This window comes from Eleginops maclovinus, chromosome 10 (genome assembly GCF_036324505.1).
Source record: "Eleginops maclovinus isolate JMC-PN-2008 ecotype Puerto Natales chromosome 10, JC_Emac_rtc_rv5, whole genome shotgun sequence".
Taxonomy (NCBI): Eukaryota; Metazoa; Chordata; class Actinopteri; order Perciformes; family Eleginopidae; genus Eleginops; species Eleginops maclovinus.
In genome coordinates this window covers 8,277,534-8,297,384 of record NC_086358.1, presented here as the reverse complement: position 1 = coordinate 8,297,384, position 19,851 = coordinate 8,277,534, and the positions used below count along the sequence as shown (strand labels likewise).

Below are 19,851 nucleotides of genomic sequence, written 5' to 3'. Positions count from 1 at the left end.
AAAAAGGGTAATTTTTAAATAAGGGGGGACCCTTATCAATAACTATAATTTTTACATAAGGGGGGACCCTTATCAAATAAGATATTTTTACATAAGGGGGGACCCTTATCAAAAGGGATCATTTTTACATAAGGGGGGACCCTTATCAAATAAGATATTTTTTACATAAGGGGGGACCCTTATCAAAAAGATAATTTTTACATAAGGGGGGACCCTTATCAAATAAGATATTTTTTACATAAGGGGGGACCCTTATCAATAAATATATTTTTTACATAAGGGGGGACCCTTATCAATAACTATAATTTTTACATAAGGGGAGACCCTTATCAAATAAGATATTTTTTACATAAGGGGGGACCCTTATCAAAAAGGATAATTTTTACATAAGGGGGGACCCTTATCAATAAATATATTTTTTACATACGGGGGGACCCTTATCAAAACGAGTATTTTTTAAATAAGGGGGGACCCTTATCAAAAAGGATAATTTTTATGTAAATAAATTTCCCTCATCTAAAATTCTGAAGGTTCCAAATGAACACTCACTGAAGGGCAATAACACATTTTAGTGTTAAAGATGGTTTATAAACAATACTGTCAGTATTCTGCTATAGCTGGGCAGACAGATAACAGGTTCACAAGAAAAACTCTGCTTCAGGACTTCCGTTCAAAGTTGTAATCAGAAAACACTGTAAAACTGTAAAACACACAAGAAAAGGTACATTAGTTTCCTGCATGGAAATAATCCAACATATTTTAAGACTTTTCACGTGTGCTAACAACTACATAATAAACTCTGCGTTAGCTTAATGCTAACCACTATGAGAAATTACATCGATACGCTAGCCGTTAGCATACATCGATGTAACTATGAATTTACAGCAGTATTTTCATTACTTATAAATTTACACAAATTGTTTCTGAATAATTCTGAAGTAAGACAGCATGTAAATACTTACCGGCATATGTTTTCTTGTACAGCAACGACGAGTAGACACCAAGACAGTGTTAATTTAACTCTATAAGACTTAAATTAACACTTACGATTTTGCTGTGTGCGTGCGTGCGTGCGTGCGTGCGTGTAACCAATAAAGAGGGTTTCATCCTCCGATTATATCTTCTCAGTGCATGGATCCTAATTACATCAGCCCAGTTTTGTACATCCTGACAAAATGAAACATATTCCCTTTAAATTAAATTCAAAATGAGATGAGAATGCAATGGTAACTCCAACACCTCTCTATAGAGAAAGGGATAGATCAAAACAATCTAAAGATATAATTACAAGCACTGTTGTATCAACAATCCAAAACACAATCACAGGTGATCTGGGTAATGATGCCAAAGAATTCAAACATAGCAAGGTCAAATAAATCCTGTTAGCATTAATGGAACAGATTTATATGGAGTGTGTTTGCTCAGTGTCTATCTGAACTTCTGCTTTCAGTAAATGATTTATGGAGGGAGGTGGAACAGAAGCAGGATTTGAGAGGCAACGTTTTACATGACCCTCTCTGTTCCCAGTTCTCTTTTTTGTGTTTGCCAAAACTGGAGGAAGAAAACAACCTTTCTGAACTTCAGCCAACCTACAGGGCAAGAAGTTTCCACTCATATGTGCCGCAACAAGGCAGGATTGTAAATATGGGGTTCAGATGCTACTGAGGAATCACGGTAACACTCGATGGACAACACTGGATTTTATGTAAAACTGCAATCTGTCTATTTACCAATGGCATCATTAGTATGGGATTATGTGCAGTACCGGTTCACCAAATACGCACACTACGCATGTTGCGTAGGGCCCCGCAAACTCATAGAGACCCCGTGGGAAAAAGAAAAAAAAAACGTGACAACGTGACCGTCCGTCGCGCTGCTCGCGCACGTCAGATTGCCAGTGATGCATGTGCACCAACGGCATCAGCAAGATGAAGCGGAGTTATCCCTCGGAGAGTGAAAAGAGAAAAAAGAAAGTGCATGGAAATGAACAGCAGCAACAGCAGTAAGGTAACTCTCCTCTCCGGGTGGGAGAGTGGGAGGGACGGGGCTAGTCCGTGTTTGACCTACATAACAGGGCGGTGAGCCCTGGGTGAACCCCGGACCGTCTCCGTGTGCGTCTTGCTAGCTTCTGTAATTTAAGTGTTATATCAATCGCTCTGAGTGTAGTGTAAGAAATGTTCGTTTATTTGAAGCCCAGGAGTCGGTTTAAAAGAAAGAAAGCAAACCTCCCTTAAAAGTTATAAAATGAGTGTTTAATAATGGATGCAGTAGTAGGTTTTACAAAAGTTTCACAGCTGTGGCTCAATAGCCCGGGACACGCGTCCACAGGCCACTGACTGAGTGGAGCTCATCAGTAGTTAGTGTCTGGCGGTCCGGAACAAAAGAGAACTCGGTTCTACAATACAAACATGTTTTATAGAACCACCCCTTTCCGGACATACAATAAACAACTTCAAAATAAGACGCGCTCCACTCTCGTGCTCTCATTGGTTGATAGCGGGGGGCTGGATCCTGTTGGCCGCTTGTCATATGGGGTTCTCCGGACTCTTCTATAGGCTGACGTCGTCGGGGGCGGGTCCTCATATGACGTCACCGGCGCCATCTTGTTAGCGAAGTCCTGGAGCTCTCAACTACAATATTCTATTATGCAATCCTTCTGAGGTTTATCAGTTATTAAACACGCAACTGTATCATTGCAGCATCAATGAGTGAGAGGTAGAGGCAGTGTGTTTAGTATGTAACTCCACTGGTCCTTCTCCCTCTACTCATATATACAATACAATATTAGCTTTATGCTATCTGAGGCTAAAAACAACATCCGGTAATACTACCGGAAGTGGACAAATATAATCCGTCCAGAAACAGTGAATTATCTTTTAAAGTTCCGCTCCAATGTATTGATTATTTCTAACAGTAGTTACAACTGCACTTATACAACATGGAAAGTAATGGATAAATATTTACTAAGATTGAATTTTGTTTGCTTGGATAGCCCACAGGCAAATATAGATGCAGATATATTAGTGAATAAATAAAACTCGTGAAATAGTATGACAATGGTTCTAAATAGGCAAAATAATAATCTAATTCACCTACATTTTAAGTATATGAAGGTAAAACAAGTGCAGTCAATTTGATGGAGCTGAATTAATGGTAGCCTGATCTTTATTTTACAGGTGCTATGCTTAAGTTCCTAACAAGCAGCACAGAGGCCAGTCAGTCAGCCAGTGGAGGGACAGACCCAGATAAGACAGGCACAGATGAGCCACCTTCAACCAGCAGCAGCACAGGTCCAGTCCAGCCACCGTTAAGTGCGTGTGTACAGCAAGCATCAGAAGCTAGCTCAGACCCTAAAGCAACAGTCTCTGCTCCACCAAATGGTCCAGCACACTGGCCCCCAGTCTTAACAGACTGTATGTGGACTGAGTTAGTGCGCAGAGGTCCATTCAAGCCAGGAGTGGATTTTTCTTACCCCAAAGACAAGTCCAGAAGAGGGTTCCATCCAGGATTAATACAGAGACGGTTGTCAAATGGTGAAAAGATTACCAGGAGCTGGCTTTATACTCAGTGAAAAACAATGCTGTGTATTGTTTTTGCTGTAAACTCTTTTCCACAAAAAAACACAAAATAATAGGAGAAGGTGTTAATGACTGGTCAAATATCAACGCCATTCTCAAGCAGCATGAGGGTAGTCCTGAACACACAAGCAATATGATTAAGTGGAGAGAACTTGATCTGTGCTTAAGTCGTGGAAAAACACTTGACCACATAGAAATGACAGCTTTGGAGGCTGAAAGAAAGAGATGGCGAGATGTCCTTACACGCCTCATAAGTATCACACAGTCTCTAGCTGAAAGAAACCTAGCATTCAGAGGTTCATCAGATAAGCTCTTTCAACCAGATAATGGAAACTTTCTAAAAGAGCTTGAATTATTAGCTAAATTTGACCCTGTTTTGGAAAATCATGTCTCAGAATTAAAGACGGAGAGACACATGCTCATGACCTTAGTAAGGACATACAGAATGAGCTGATACAGCTTGTGAGTGACAGGATTCTCACAACTATTGTGACTCAAGTGAGAGACTCAAAATACTTCTCCATTATCTTAGACTGTACACCTGACATTAGTCACCAGGAGCAGATGTCCATTATCCTCAGAAGTGTGGCTTTAAAGGGACAGCCAGAGATAAAGGAGCACTTCCTCGGCTTTGTGAATGTTGAGGCTACAACTGGCTTAAGTCTGTCTACAGTCATCTTGGACAAGCTGACTGATCTGAAAATTCCATTTGACAATTGCAGAGGGCAAGCATATGACAGTGGGGCCAATATGAAAGGTAAACACCAAGGAGTACAAGCCAGACTGTTGAGAATGAATCACAGAGCTGTGTTTGTTCCATGTGGTGCACACACATTAAACCTTGTCATTGCAGATGCTGCCAAATCCTCCAAAGATGCTGTTGTTTTTACAAAAGCTGTTCACCTTTTTTTCTGCTGGCACATAAAGGTGGAATATCTTGAAACAAAATGTGAACATAACAGTGAAGTCATGGACTGACACAAGATGGGAGAGCAGGCTTCAAAGTGTCCATGCAGTCAGGTATCAGGCCTCTGAGATTCGAGAAGCCTCACTGGAAGCCAGACAGAAGATTAATGATCCTGTGGCGAAAGTGGAGGCACAGTCACTTGCAGAGGAAGTTGGTTCTTACCGCTTCTTGATTTGCTGTGTAGTGTGGTGTGAGATACTGTCAAGAACAAATACAGTGAACAAGCTCCTCCAATCTGCTTCAATGCAGCTTGACGTAGCTGTGCAGTTAATCTCAAATGCAAAAACCTCTCTCGCTCAATACCGGGCCACTGGATTCTCAGATGCCCAGACAACAGCCAGAAGCATTTGTGAGGAAATTAATGTAGAAGCTGTTTTGAAGGACAAGAGGCTGAGAACCAGCAAAAAGCATTTTAGCTACGAAGCACCTGATGAGCCAGTGGCTGATGCACTGCGGAATCTTGAGGTCAACTTCTTCAACATTGTGGTTGACTCCACAATAGGATCCATTGATGAACAATTTGAAACTCTGAACCAGGTGAAGACTAAATATGGAATAGTGCTGAACTTCAGCGCTGCCTGTCAGATGTCCAGTGACTCCTTAAAGGCTCAGTGTATGGAACTTGAGAAAACTCTGACCTTCAACCAAGACTGTGACATCAGTGGAGTTGATCTGGCAAACGAAATCAAAAATGTACCTGACCTACCGTCAGCTAATATGACTTTGAGCTGCTTTCTTTCCTTTGTGAGAAAAATCTGGAGGAACTCTATCCTAACCTTTGGATAGCCCTGAGAATTGCTGTCACTCTGCCTGTGACAGTTGCCTCAGCTGAAAGGAGCTTCAGCAAGTTAAAAATGATCAAAAACTATCTGAGATCTTCCATATCCCAGGAATGTCTGAGTGGTTTGGCCATCACGAGCATCAACCATGATGTGGGGAAGCAAATATCATATGATGACATTATTGATGATTTTGCATCCAGAAAGTGCAGAAAGGGACACTTTTAATGGTGAGGAATTTGTTACACATTTAGTTCGAGTTGATTTGATCTGATTTGGTCTGTATTTATTTTGAGTTAGACTAACAGGTGGCGACACTAGTGCAATATGTTTAAAGGGGGGATGAGTGGAAGCACTGGGTGTAGGTGCGACTGTTTAGTTAAGAGGGCCCCTTTTTTTGCCTAGAGCCCCATGGAGGTCTGAACCGGCTCTGATTATGTGTTCTGTTTGCTTCCTTCTGTGCTGCTTCTGCTGCTGTCTCTGGGTCTCCGCTGGCCCCTACTTTGCTGGACGAGGCGGGCTGTCTCTGCTACAGGGTGGAGACTCTGGGTCCTTATTTGCCTGATCCTGGAGCTGCCACTAGACAAGAATATAAGACCATGGAATGAGGAGGCTGGATCACCAGGGGAATATATTCTGTCAGGCTCTGTTCAGGCGTCAGGCGGTCCCCGGCTCATCTGGAAACCCACTGTGCTCGCCAAATATCTGCTGCGACACTGTGGCTCTCTGGCCTGACCCAGACTAGCCTCCTGGCCCAGGGGAGACCCCCACCTGCAGACTCTGTCCAGCCTGCTGTGGGGACAACATGGAGACACATTACAGTTCACTAGGGAAAATCTGTTACTGAGGGAAGGGGGTATTGTTGCTCTGGACTGGGCTGTTGGAACAAGACTGGGTGAGTTTGGAGGGAGGAAGAGCTGGGAGGGGAGGAAGGAGCACTCGTCCAGGGGGAATGCACTAGGCTGCTTCACCACAACACCTCCTGTCCTCCTCCTCATCCCTGAGTCCTGGGGAGGGATGACTCCCCACCTTAAGGTGCTGTGCCACCAGGCCGTGCGTCAGGGCTTTAACGTGGTGGTGTTTCACACTCGAGGCACAGCGGGCTGTCCGCTGACCACGGTGCGGCTCACTGAGTTTGGAGACCCAGCTGATCTCGAGCAGGTACAGAAAGTAGAACAGGTGTTTTTTCCTTGTTTGGGTTCTTTTTTTGTCATAATGAATCTACATCCCTGGAAAAAATTAAGAGACTGCTCCACATTTTTCTTATATCTTTATCGCCATTCCAGCGTCTGTTGAATTCCAACACAGAGAAAAATTGTCAGTAGTTTATAGAATACAATAAAAAATTAATAATAATAATTTAACTCAAACACTTGTCTATAAATAATAAAACAAGATAAAAAGATCATGCTGAATGGTATCTTCATTTTTTCCGCAGCTGTATAAGACGAGATAAAATGATTGTTGATTAATTGCTGGACAGAAAAAGATTAGGCAACCATTTTGTTAAATCCTCAGTCCTTTATCAAGTAAAATGTCCAATATTAAATGGTCCAATGTGCGCCTTTTACCGTTCTATCTCATTGTAAATTGGGTTGTGATATTGGACTGGACTGGCGTATTTTAAATTCAATTGACAATGAAGACAAAACAGCCTATAAAAATAATTTTGTACAGCTTTGCTTTAAACCTTTTAATCCAATGCTAGCATACTTCTCTCTGCTAATTACCAGTCTACATAAATAGTATAGCTGGGGCAGTAGTTTTGTGATTTGATCATAAACCTGTCATGATCCTTGTTTTGTTAATGTTTCCTGTTTTATTTTGAAATGTTTTCCCCTCTTGTGTCATGTTTAGTTTCACTTCCTGTCTGCGTTTCCATCCTGTGCCTGATTGTGTCATTGTTTACACCTGTTGCTCCTGTGTTTCTCTTCCCCTCTACACACTTGATATTGGTAGCTTAATCTTTATTAGTATCAGAGGTGTATAGTAACTATTTAGATTTACCCAAGTACTTAAGTTAAATTTTGAGATACTTGTACTTTACTTGAGTATTTCTATTTTTTGCTACGTTGTACTTCCTCTCCACATCACTTTAGAGTTAAAAGTGAACATTTAATCCATTACATTTATTTAATATCTTTAGTTACTTTGCAGATTTGGATTAATAATGTGAAAAATAAACAAAACTTAAATAAATAATGCACATCAATGCATCAAAGATTATAATCAGATATAATATATATTCAGAATTGGGCCAATCTGCACAATGAGTACTTTTACTGTAACACATTAAGTATAGTTTGATGCCAATACTTTTTACTTTTACTTGAGTAACATTTTGATTGCAGGACCAGAGTATTCCTACAATCTATATTTAAATGTTTTAATTATGAGTTTAAAGAATACCCACCTGGTCTTGATTGTGTCCTGTAAACTTGCAGATGTTATAATGTCAGTACCCCAGTGCTGCTTTGCGAAGGTGGAGTCATGCAGAACTTCTTGTTAGTGTGCATACGTGTGGTTTGGTATGAACGGCACTATCAAAGTGATATATTATTATATATTATTCGGAATTGGACCAATGTGCCAATGAGTACTTTTACTTTCGGTATTTTAAGTACATTTTGATGCTTTTGTGCTTTTACTTGAATATTGTTATTTGTACCAGAGTATTCCTGCACTCTGGTACTTCTACTTTTTACTAAAGTACAAGATCAAAGTACTTCTACCACTTGCTTTTTATTATAAAGAACATAGTTTACTGTTATGCATTGTATCCTTTCCCATTTTTGACATGACACTACCAGATCAAATTTGTTTCCTCTAACTTCTACTCCACTTATCCATTTATCCCAAAATTACCACAGTGGTCAACATCACTTTTTTTGCTTTAATGTTTCATCTTGATATTTTTTAATCAGCTGTGTGAAGCAGCAACAATTTACTTATTAATATATATGTTAATAATCAAATAAAAGTAATAATTAAATCAACAACACCATGTAAAGTCTAAATATCCTCGATTTAGGTCAAATAATCAAACTGATATATTCATATGGCTGAATCATTCACAACCCCATTAAGCTTTTAAAGAGGACACCTATAATACATACAGCACATGCCTTATATAGCTTGCATAAAGATTAGTTTTACAGCAAATCACCCATTGGAGACACGACTTCAACCTCCAAAATGATTATGAAGTTGAACTATACCTCTGTTAAATGGTAGCAATGATTAAAAACTGATAACATGTAAAAAACCAATGTAGTATAATAATGGTGATTAAGGGTATTTTTGTTTCCCCATAGTACTGTGGCACGGTCCATTGCTTTACCACAAACATTTTATATAACCCCTTCCAGCTTCTTGGTTGCATATCTCAAGGTTTTTGAGTTTTGCTCGTACAAAGCGAGCACATTGTTGTATTTGATTGCACTCGATTAGCTTCATAATGCAATTGAGACTGAGTTTATAAAGTAAATAGTTGATTTGAAAAATAAACTATATCTAGATATAAGAACATTTTAAAAGTAAGAACTTGGCAACTCTAACATGTTAATGATCAGTTGATCCCCATTTCAAACATTACATTGAGCCCTATGATTGTGATGCAAAAGCAAAGCAGGAAAGACGGCACAGCTGTGGTGGACAAAGACACAACAGGGGCTGCTGATGGAAGCTCTGGGCTTTGGGTGGTTGTACTGACGATCACGGTGGGGGAACTTGGGCTTTGGGTGGTTGTACTGACGATCACGGTGGGGGAACTTGGGCTTTGGGTGGTTGTACTGACGATCACGGTGGGGGAACTTGGGCTTTGGGTGGTTGTACTGACGATCACGGTGGGGGAACTTGGGCTTTGGGTGGTTGCACTGATGATTCTTCGGATGCTGTAGAAACAGGTGGCTACATTACCCACTTCATCCACAACCAACAGCTCCACATCAGGCGAACAACAAGAAGAATTGTAGGAAACCAGCGTGATGGTGTCGTTTCCAGCGGCCAGGCTGGTGTTCAAAGTCCCGTTGCCCTGTCTGAAACTGACACGGTCGACACCCGAACCTCCATCCCCATCAGTCACCTGAACGGAGAGCTCCCACATTGATGAGCTGCAGAAATCAGAGCAGTTGGACTGCAGGCTGACATTCTGACACACCGGTGGAGTGAAATCAGTCACCTATGAGGGGAAAAAGTGGATAAAGACAGATGGTTTGACATTTACAACAAATAAACCCAATATTCAAATTATTTAAGCTACCGTGTTGTTAAAGGTTAGCTTTTCATGCGTTTTGTTAAATTATGAAGCAGGTGTAGGTTTCTTTATGGGTAGAAAATATTGCTGCTGTGTCACAATCAGTCCTCCGCTGCAATGGTTCAAGGTTCAAGGGGTTTTATTGTCATATGCACGGTAGCTACAGTGTAGTTATGGCCATTAAAATCTTAGGTCCTGAGCTCCTCTAACAAAATGACATATTACCGGTTTTAGGACGGTGAAACGCAACACAACATAATTGGTGTCTGCGCCTCCTGGAGCCTCGGCCTCAATGGTCAGAGTGACTTCAGTACCAGACGGGGTGTTTGAAGGGGCTGTGATGTTTACTGTCTCGTTAGCACTGCTTCCAGTTACCAGGATTAAACTGGACGGGAAAGATGAATCAAAATTTTGGTCATTCGTAGCTCGGATGCTGAAAGTTCCTCCAGCACCGCTTGTCGTCACAAAGAAGGAAACAGAAAGCGGTGTTCCTGGTTCCAAGACACCAGTTGTAGCAGGCTAAAATCAGAAGCAAAACAGTCAGTAGCAGTCGTAAAAACGGGGGCAATGAAAGGCATATCATAGGTTTTTGGTTAGATGCACTCAACTTACAGAACTAACGGTCACAGTAGATGCTCTGATGCTGGTGGTGGACTGCCTCTGGTAGCTCACTGCGCTCACTCTTTGGGAACCATTGTTGTTCTGCCCCTTCACGAGCACCACAAACTCCTCTGCCGGTATCCTGTCAAACTGAGCTAAGAAGTTTCCTCCACCCTGAGCCTCCACACTGCCATTAACCTGCCTTAACCCGGACGATTCAACCAAAAAGACTTCAGTCACTGTGGCAGTTTCGCTCCCTGTTACTGTCACAAGGAGGCTACCATTGACACCTTCAAAACAAGAGGAAAATCCACTGATACATATAGCGTTAGGGGAAGGAATTACTTTGGCATATCATAAAACTGTGTTTCCTTTACCAGCTCTTGGACGATTGTCTATAACATCAAGACCTCCAAGCGGACCCTGTGATACCTCCAAAAAGTCAAACAGGAAGTCAATAGCACTCACACCTGCAAATAAATTTTAAAAAAATGAAAGAGAATCAACCAAAGATGCCACAAGGATAGTTATATCTAGAACGTTGAGTATTATTTGCAATTCAACCACAGTGACAAAGTTCTCACCTACAACCTTCAGAATGTATGGATTTGTTGTCACAAATTTGATTTCCCAAAGTCCAGTTTGAGTTTTTAGCTGAAGAGTCTTGAAGTTTCCCACTGACTGGGATGCAGTGATCAACGGTCCTGTGGTGCTTGTGCTTTCCTGAGACACACCTAAAGGCAAAATCCATTATGAGAAATGAAGCACATGGGTTAAAAAGGTTAAAAAGAGTGAACCAAACATTTGCATTTTTCAAAAGTAGTATTGTGCATCATTGTCTACTGCAGTTTCACAATTATTAATACATTCCAGATTGTAAGGTTACAGATTCTGCCTAACACTATGTTTTGTGCGACTTTAAAATAATTAGCTAATGATCTGTTAAAGTATCACCTGAGGGATTTGTGAGAGTAAAGGTGGTGGAGGTCCCGGTGATGTAAACTGTGACGTCTCTTACTGACTCATCAACTGAGAAAGTTAAATTTTCTGCCTTCCCTGGATTTCTGGTTGCTTGTAGAAGAGTCACCTAGGAAGTGAAATTAAACTGATGACACAACTGAATCTTTACAGTCTAGAAAACAGTCTTTGTTATGGTGAGAGAGAGAGTGTTGATACCAGAGAGGAGGTGGAGGACTCTGTGATGATGCTTGTGGCCACAGGGAGCTCACTCTTGGTCACTTCTATAGCCAGACCTCCTGACACCTGAGCCAGGTCTCTGTACAGCGTGGCGTCTGATACCACCATCCGACTCTGTTGTTGTTGTTGTTGTTGTTGTTCACTGTCACTGACCTGTCTTCGCCGACGAAATCCCAGTATGCCAGTTATCATGAAGTTAACCTAAACAGAAACAGAAATGTCAAGGACAGTTGGAGGTGTAAAGTCAACTTGAAGGAGCTTAGAGTTCAAGAAAAACTGAATCCAAAAAACCCTATAGGTTTATTATGCCTGCATAGTATAGCTGGCATAAAATGCATTAATATCATTATTTATGAAAAGTTATTTATGTTTGATGCTAATTAGCAAATTTGACTTTACTAAACTACAATGATGAGCATTACCTACGGCTAATCCTGTTACCATGCTGACTTTAGAATTTAACCTAATGCACTGTTGTGCCTAAGAACGACCTTACTTAAAGTGTATAGTGTATATAAATGTATAAGCGCTGGATTGTTCCTTTTCTCTACCAAAATATTTTGGGTTGGTGTGGGGTGACATTAAAGAAAAGTTTGAAAACCACAGTTCTTGAGCATTTGTTTGCCCACAATAGTAGCTACTTACCACAGACTTAGTGCGCTCTATGAGTGCGATCACTGTGCTTCTCAGGTATGTGTCTTTAGCAGGTGCATCCGTGAAGAGGAAGATCTCAGATTCAGGAGGAGCACCAGTTAAAGCCAGCTGTAGGAGCATAAGAGGATACAACAGTTGTACTTTTACTTTTACAAATGTTATCACAATTTGACCATATTTGAAGTAGTCTCAAAAACATCACGGCACCCGAAGCCCTGAAAGACTCATTTCTGGAAAATCTCCTCCACCGGTTGCTGATAGGGAATTAATCGCATTCTTGAAGACATTTGGGTCTGTAGTCTTCACCAGTGGCCCAAAATCTGGGGTTCAGTTGAAGAAAGGATTAATGAATCATTTTAATATTCCTCTTCTGCTTTTGTTTGTTGGATACTTTCTGGTTTACAGATAAATGTTCTTTATTTATTATTGAGATATTAGTTGAACAATACTTCAAAATAAAAACATGTCCAGTACATGAGCCACCCGCTCAACCAGGTGAGCTATGTGGCAGTCCCACATTAAATAGTGCAGATATCCCTTTTCTCCATTTCAGAGGAAAAAAACAAGATATTAGACAAGATTGAAAAGTCTGGGGCAGTACAATACCTGGATCGTTAAAGGGGACAAGAATGTAGAGTGAGGGCTCATCCTCTGTTCCCACTTTGTTGTTGATTATAGAGGAAGTGACTTTCCGCACTGCATCAATGTCATCGCTCATGCTTCCTGTTGTGTCGATCACAAAGCAAAGAGCTTTACTGGATCCTTTGGAGATTCCCATCAACCTGAGGGAAGAAGGAAGGAAGAAACAGAAGAACAGAAGAGAGATGAGAGAAGATTCCCTTTGCAGTTCATCTTTTAAACCACATAACTGCAACATGCAGAATGGGTTTCTTACTGGAGGAATGCTTTGTCACCAGCAGCGCCTCGAATATCCTCCAGTAGCTGACTGCTGGCAGCTACAGCCATATTTGCTGCTGTCATGTGGAGGTGTCCATGGTTGGAGTCAATTGTGTCTTTGTTAATCCCACCTTTAGGTTCAGTCCACCTTGTTCTATCCCATTTACCTCCATGGCTGCATTTTCCTGTTCATTCATAGAAACCGATAAGAAAACACATATTCTATGTTCTTTGGAAAAGAAACTGGATAAAGGCAGGTTCTACATCCTTTACCTTCTGGTTTGGAAGAACTAAATAAAGCAAAATATCCTGAAATAAGTATCTTTTCCTGTAGGATATCCTCCAAAATGTTGTTCCTGCAGTCATCGCCGTCACAGTTGCGACAGGTTGCTCTGCTTTCAGCTTTGGAGAAGAATAATTTGTCAGTGATCTTTTATCCTATCTGTTTCTTTTTTTGTGGTGACACACGCTGACGTGATCTTTTTTACCTGCTATGTTTCCAATCCTTGTTCCTTCCCTTAACAGGTTGGAGTTGGGGAGTTGGTTTTCCATTTCCACCCAGTTACTATGACTGTAGAAATCCTATTATTTCAAAAGGAAAAAAAGTCAAATATTGCATCTATTATCTAAAGTCTATATCTTAAAATACTAAGACAATGTTTTTCAGGAGTCTTCATTTATGCATTTTATAAGATGTCCCCTATAATAGGCTGTTGTAGTTTTAAATAGCCGTAGGATAGGATTTAAAAAGCAAATTTGCCTAAGGAAATTGATTGAAAATGTGTTTAAAGACCTGGAATGGAAACAAAATAAATGACCTGTAAAGTGTGTAAGATTCTCCCCAGTTTCTCTCTTGCTGTCACAAAGTTTTCACGCTTGATGCTGGCCTTCACAGCAGACAATCCTTCTGTGATGAGTTTCCTCCCCTCCAAGAACCGTTCATCGTCAAAGTGATGACGTGCTGATAATAAATACCAATAATCTGTGCGTCGATTCTTTTTTTGGATAAATTGGATAACTTTGCGGAAGCTCTTGGATGATTTTGACGCTTCGCAAGCAGCAACAACAGAATCAGCAGTTAAAGGCTGTTGACGCACACACACACGCACGCACACACACACACACGCACATGCACACACACACACACACACACACACACACACACACACACACACACACACACACACACACACACACACACACACACACACACACACACACACACACACACACACACAATAATGGATAATACTAATTAACAAAACAGGTACTGGTCATCATTCAAATAAAAATGTATTTAGGTTGAATTTATTACTTACAGGAAAAGTGAAGTCTTTGCCCTCGGCCAGGGCCAGAGTGCGACACGCCTGTACGGTGGCATTTAGGATGGCTATTTGAGTGATATCCTCGTGAGTGAATGAAGAGCTGGGTAGGCCTACACCGGCAAAGTATACTTCAAACCCGAAAGCTCCAGTCTGCAGAAGCAGGAAACACAAAGCTGCCAAACCAGACATCACTACACAACCTGTCGGAGGAAATCACATAGAAAAAAACAAGTTTAAATCAGTTATACATTTTTGTTCTTGAGTTGAAAACGATTTGCTCAAAAACGTGCAGCTCATGTAGTGCAAAAAAAACCAAAAACAATGAAACAGGAATTCCCTGCATCAAATCATACACATCGTTATTTCACATCCAGACAAAATGTACATCAAATTAATTCCATTTTTGGTTTTCTGGTCAATTGACATTGAATTGAAAGTTGTAGGACTAAAAAAGTGTGGTTCCTTAATTAATCAAACATTATGAAAAACATTCTTAAATCTTCAAAATACAAGACTTAATAAAATAGTGACTCATTGTTTTTGGTACCAAATACTAACTAATAGTAGTCTAAATGAGTTAGGCTCATGTAATATGCACATCAGAAATGTGAAATGTATTTACCCCCATTAATTATTAGATGTGATGTTACTGTACCTGAGGTCCTCTGGTAAACTAACACTTGTGAAACTAAATTTATAATGGCTGTCATTCGGGGAGGAGTCCATCACTCAGCTTGACTGGTCTGAACAGTTGTTTTGCCAAGATAACATAACTTTTTTTGTTATGGCAAGTAACAGTGTCTCTGATGATAACAATGATTAAAAGGTTGCTCAGGTTTCTGGAACCTGACCAAACAAACGGAGGGACTTGTTCTCCGCGCGGCGGCTCCTGGGCTCGTGTTTCATCTTAAAACGATGACAAAATTAACCGACGGTGAGCTGAAGCCTGATTGGCTGTTCCCCCTCAGTGATCACACAGAAACAAAGAAATGTCAAGGATAAGAAATGTCTTAGAGTTCAAGAAAACCGAATCAGAAAAACCCTATAGGTTTATTATGCCTGCATAGTATAGCCGGCATAAAATGCATTAATATCATTATTTATGAAAAAGTTATTCATGTTTAATGCTAATTAGCAAATGTTACTTTGCTAATCTACAATGGTGAGCATTACCTACGGCTAATCCTGTTACCATGCTGACTTTAGCATTTAACCTATTGCCCTGTTGTGCCTAAGTACGACCTTACTTAAATTGTACAGTGTTAGGGGATGTTTGGCTTAGGTAGTTAAACTTTGAGACAGCTCATCATTTTCGCCTTCCTCTATCTGGGTTCCCAAGGCATAGGTCTTTCAGCCTTGGGGTGCTGTAATCTCCCTTAAGGAGGGGCAGCTTGGGCACATTGTTGATAACTGTCTATGAACGAGCACAAGCTACCATGAGATAGCTATTGTTCACGGACTGAGGAAGCCCTTCTTATCTGGAACAGGTTCCCTGGCACACATTATTTTCCATGGACGACAGCTCTAGTTAGAGTCAGGGTCCATGTTTGTCTAGTCTTGCTGATGAGGATTGTTGATTATACACTCTGAACTGGTTAAAACCTCGTATTGTCTTGTGATTACCCTTGTGTGTTTAGTCTCTGTTGTCCTTTTGTCTCTTGTTCAGTTGTTTTCGTTTCCAATCTGGTCATGTCCATGTTCGGTGCCTTTTTGCCGTCTATGTTACCTTCCTGTTCCTGGTGTCACTGTATTTCCTGGTTAGTGTTGGTTACATTTTTCTTTGCCAGAAACTACAGCTTTAATTGGAATAAAGCTCGCCTTTTGTTTGGACCCATACCTGCCTCCCTTTGTTTTACTGCACCTGGGCCCTATTTCCCCCATCCCTGACTGTATCTTAGGTCCTGAGGTCCTAATGTTAACTAGCAATTATCAAACAAAATGTGTAATGGCTGTCATTCGGGAAGGAGTCCATCACTCTGCTTGACTGGTCTGACAAGTTGTTTGAAACCTGAGCAATGTCTCTGTACAGCGTGGCGTCTGATACCACCATCCGACTCTGTTGTTGTTGTTCACTGTCACTGACCTGACCTTTTCAGTTTCAGTATAAATCTCATAAAATCTGTTTCTCTTTCTTCCACTTTCAGAGAAATGTGTTTTGTCACTGGGTGAATCCGGCAGCAGGTAATGATGTGTGCTACAATGCAACGACTGATAGATGATTAAAATGCCATTCCTCTGAACTCATTACTTGACAGTTGAAAATACTTTAAATCATTTTCTGTTGTTGTATCAACAATCCAAAACACAATCACAGGTGATTTGGGGTAATGATGCCAAAGAATTCAAACATGGCAAGGTCAAATAAATCCTGTTAGCATTAATGGAACAGATTTATATGGAGTGTGTTTGCTCAGTGTCTATCTGAACTTGTGCTTTCAGTAAATGATTTATGGAGGGAGGTGAAGCAGAAGCAGGATTTGAGAGGCAACGTTTTACATGACCCTCTCTGTTCCCAGTTCTCTTTTTTGTGTTTGCCAAAACTGGAGGAAGAAAACAACCTTTCTGAACTTCAGCCAACCTACAGGGCAAGAAGTTTCCACTCATATGTGCCGCAACAAGGCAGGATTGTAAATATGGGGTTCAGATGCTACTGAGGAAATCACAGTAACACTCCGTGAAGACAACACTGGATTTTATGTAAAACTGCAATCTGTCTATTTACCAATGGCATCATTAGTATGGGATTATGTGTTCTGTTTGCTTCCTTCTGTGCTGCTTCTGCTGGTGTCTCTGGGTCTCCGCTGGCCCAGGGTACGTTGTTGGACGAGGCTGGCTGTCTCTGCTGCAGGGTGGAGACTCTGGGTCCTTATTTGCCTGATCCTGGAGCTGCCACTAGACAAGAATATAAGACCATGGAATGAGGAGGCTGGATCACCAGGGGAATATATTCTGCCAGGCTCTGGTCAGGCATCAGGCGGTCCCCGGCTCATCTGCAAACCCACTGCGCTGGCCAAATATCTGCTGCGACACTGTGGCTCTCTGGCCTGGCCCAGACTAGCCTCCTGGCCCAGGGGAGACCCCCACCTGCAGACTCTGTCCAGCCTGCTGTGGGGACAACATGGAGACACATTACAGTTCACTAGGGAAAATCTGTTACTGAGGGACGGGGGTATTGTTGCTCTGGACTGGGCTATGGGAACAAGACTGGGTGAGTTTGGAGGGAGGAAGAGGTGGGAGGGGAGGAAGGAGCACTCGTCCGGGGGGAATGCACTAGGCTGCTTCACCACAACACCTCCTGTCCTCCTCCTCATCCCTGAGTCCTGGGGGGGGATGACTCCCCACCTTAAGGTGCTGTGCCACCAGGCCGTGCGTCAGGGCTTTAACGTGGTGGTGTTTCACACTCGAGGCACAGCGGGCTGTCCGCTGACCACGGTGCGGCTCACTGAGTTTGGAGACCCAGCTGATCTCGAGCAGGTACAGAAAGTAGAACAGGTGTTTTTTCCATGTTTGGGTTCTTTTTGGTAATAATGAATCTATAAGACTTGAGATAAAATGATGGTTGATAAATTGCTGGACAGAAAAAGATTAGCCAGCAATTTTGGTAAATCCTCCTCAGTCATTTATCCAGTAAAATGTCCAATATTCAATGCGATTTGCACTGTTGGTTGGACAAATAAGATCCCCCCTTTCTCCCCTGAGGTTTTCTCACAGCTCTTAGCAGATTGAGCAGAAATATAAATTAATCAATGGAATATTATTTTAGTTGCAGGCGTATTTTAAATTCAATTGATAACAAAGACAAAACAGCCTATAAAAATCATCTTGTACAGCTTTGCTTTAAACCTTTAAACCCAATTCTAAGACGCTTCTCTCTGCTAATTATCAGTCTACATAAATATTACAGCTGGGGCAGTAGTTTGTTATTTGATCATAAACCAGTGTTTGAACTGAAATGCGGTTGTGAGATGAAAGTTTAAAACGTTACGAAAATATGTTTTAGTATTTATCTTCCAGGGATCAGAAATGTCAATACATTTTTTAATTGCAATCCATCCAAAAATTGTTGAGATTTTTCATTTGGGACCAAAAAGATTGACACAGACACAAACTTGACATTGTCTTCATTCAATTACTTTATTTAAGATGACAGTAACAACTTCTTGGATGTCTTCTGTTCTCAGGTGGTGGCTTATGTCCACAGCCGCCACCCTTCCTCTGTGATGGTTGCTGCGAGTGAGGGATCAGGCTCGGGGACTCTTCTCTCCTACTTGGGGGAGAGTGGATCAAGTTCATGTCTGAAGGCGGCTGCAGCCATCTCACCTGTACTCCAGGGACAGCTGTGGTTTGAAACAGCCATGCCTCCTGTGTACCGCTGGAGGGCGTTGATTCACCGGAAACTGCAGCTCAGTAGGTGAGAGAACAAATAAATATGTAAAATGTGTTAATAGCAGTTTGAACATAAATGTAATATGGACACGATCATTTGTTTCCTCTACATGGCATCGTGGTCTTAAGATATGAGAGTTCCTTAAGAGGAGTCCTGGATGTGGATCGGGCCCTCAGCTGCTCCTCCCTCCGAGACTTTGAGGAAACTCTATCCTGCTCTTCAGCTCCTAGACCTCCAAAAACCTCTCTGAATTCTGGTCCGAGCTCGGGATCTGATTCCCCGAGGGGCTTGGCACCCTCAGTGGTCTGGGCCCTGGGCGAGAGGGCCTACCCAGCCAAGGACTGGGATAACTACTGGGAGAGAAACGAACCTCTGAGAGATGCAGATGAAGTGGCTGTCCCTGTGCTCTGTATCCGCAGCAGGGACGATCCTCTCCTCCCACCTGCAACCACTTTGCCCCTTCCCCTTTTCCAGAGCAATCCATACTTCCTTTTAGTGCTGACAGATAGAGGCGGACACTGTGGGTTCACTCTGGAGGGCCCAAAAGAGACAGAGGAGGGGAGGACTGGAAATGAGTCAGAGGAGGAGGGATGTAACTGGAGTCATATTGCAGTTCTGGAGTACTTCAGAGTAGTCGCCGATTTCCTGAAAGGGGAAGAGAAGGATGGGGAATATATTCAGGCAGGGCAGAGAAGCAGGACCAGCAACATGGCCCCCTCTCGCAGGAGGAGAGCCAACATGATGAGGAGACAGAGACTGCAGCCGACTGAAGAGAGGAGTGGGGATGAAGAGGATGGAAACTTCACCTGGAAGAGGTCTTACACCCGCTGAGGGGGAAGAGAAGGTGAAGGGGGAAATCTGCAGAGAGAGACAGTTTGGAGAGTTTTGGGGTTTGATCCTCGTCGTTCTCAAGTTATTTTTGAAGCTGCAGTTTTATGATGATACAAGGGCAGTTTACAAACAAATGAAAAGGTAAATCATCAAAACTATGATGTGGACAGCCGAGTACACTGAGTCAATTGAGTAACATTGGTTAAGAGGACATATTATCTTTGGTGAAGAAATAAATACAGCATTAAGAACAAGTCTTGGTTTGTTTGAAATTCAAGAAAAAAAAAAGATGTGGACGTATAACGTTCTAAAACAGCGATTTACCTCCTACAAAAGAAAGATAATGCATATTAAACAAGAAGAAGAAATACACATCTTTTA

At 41.7% G+C, this 19,851-nt stretch overlaps 2 protein-coding genes across 3 annotated transcripts; one reads left to right on the top strand and one right to left on the bottom strand.

Moving 5' to 3' along the window:
- Window positions 1-8,203: 8,203 nt before the first annotated feature.
- LOC134870521 (von Willebrand factor A domain-containing protein 7-like) lies at window positions 8,204-14,916 on the bottom strand. 2 transcript variants are annotated; one of them, XM_063892711.1, is made up of 17 exons: window positions 14,875-14,916; window positions 14,247-14,452; window positions 13,746-14,012; window positions 13,416-13,509; window positions 13,201-13,329; window positions 12,926-13,112; window positions 12,637-12,812; window positions 12,238-12,350; window positions 12,022-12,138; window positions 11,356-11,577; window positions 11,134-11,266; window positions 10,764-10,913; window positions 10,557-10,649; window positions 10,192-10,469; window positions 9,805-10,098; window positions 9,096-9,504; window positions 8,204-9,011 (listed from the first exon to the last, which is right to left on the bottom strand). In XM_063892711.1, exons 2-17 carry the CDS (start codon window positions 14,439-14,441, stop codon window positions 8,893-8,895), a joined length of 2,976 nt encoding a protein of 991 aa, XP_063748781.1. In that variant the 5' UTR covers window positions 14,442-14,452; window positions 14,875-14,916; the 3' UTR covers window positions 8,204-8,892. The 2 variants fall into 2 exon arrangements, with proteins under 2 accessions (XP_063748781.1, XP_063748780.1); XM_063892710.1 differs by having other exon boundaries at window positions 8,204-9,504; window positions 14,875-14,915.
- Window positions 14,917-16,512: 1,596 nt separating this feature from the next.
- LOC134870523 (protein ABHD15) lies at window positions 16,513-19,838 on the top strand. The gene is made up of 3 exons (XM_063892717.1): window positions 16,513-17,726; window positions 18,434-18,663; window positions 18,768-19,838. The coding sequence occupies exons 1-3, from the start codon at window positions 16,977-16,979 to the stop codon at window positions 19,468-19,470; spliced, it is 1,683 nt and encodes a 560-aa protein (XP_063748787.1). The 5' UTR covers window positions 16,513-16,976; the 3' UTR covers window positions 19,471-19,838.
- Window positions 19,839-19,851: the final 13 nt, after the last annotated feature.

Bases quoted from the DNA above. Each gene is read 5' to 3' on its own strand.
- LOC134870521 (XM_063892710.1), bottom strand. From the start codon at position 14,441: ATGTCTGGTTTGGCAGCTTTGTGTTTCCTGCTTCTGCAGACTGGAGCT. The intron at 10,650-10,763 runs GTGAGAACTTTG...ATTTATTTGCAG, and splicing joins ATACATTCTGAAGGTTGTAG to GTGTGAGTGCTATTGACTTC. The intron at 10,470-10,556 runs GTAAAGGAAACA...CTTGTTTTGAAG, and splicing joins AGACAATCGTCCAAGAGCTG to GTGTCAATGGTAGCCTCCTT.
- LOC134870523 (XM_063892717.1), top strand. From the start codon at position 16,977: ATGGCATCATTAGTATGGGATTATGTGTTCTGTTTGCTTCCTTCTGTG. The intron at 17,727-18,433 runs GTACAGAAAGTA...TTCTGTTCTCAG, and splicing joins ACCCAGCTGATCTCGAGCAG to GTGGTGGCTTATGTCCACAG. The intron at 18,664-18,767 runs GTGAGAGAACAA...CGTGGTCTTAAG, and splicing joins CGGAAACTGCAGCTCAGTAG to ATATGAGAGTTCCTTAAGAG.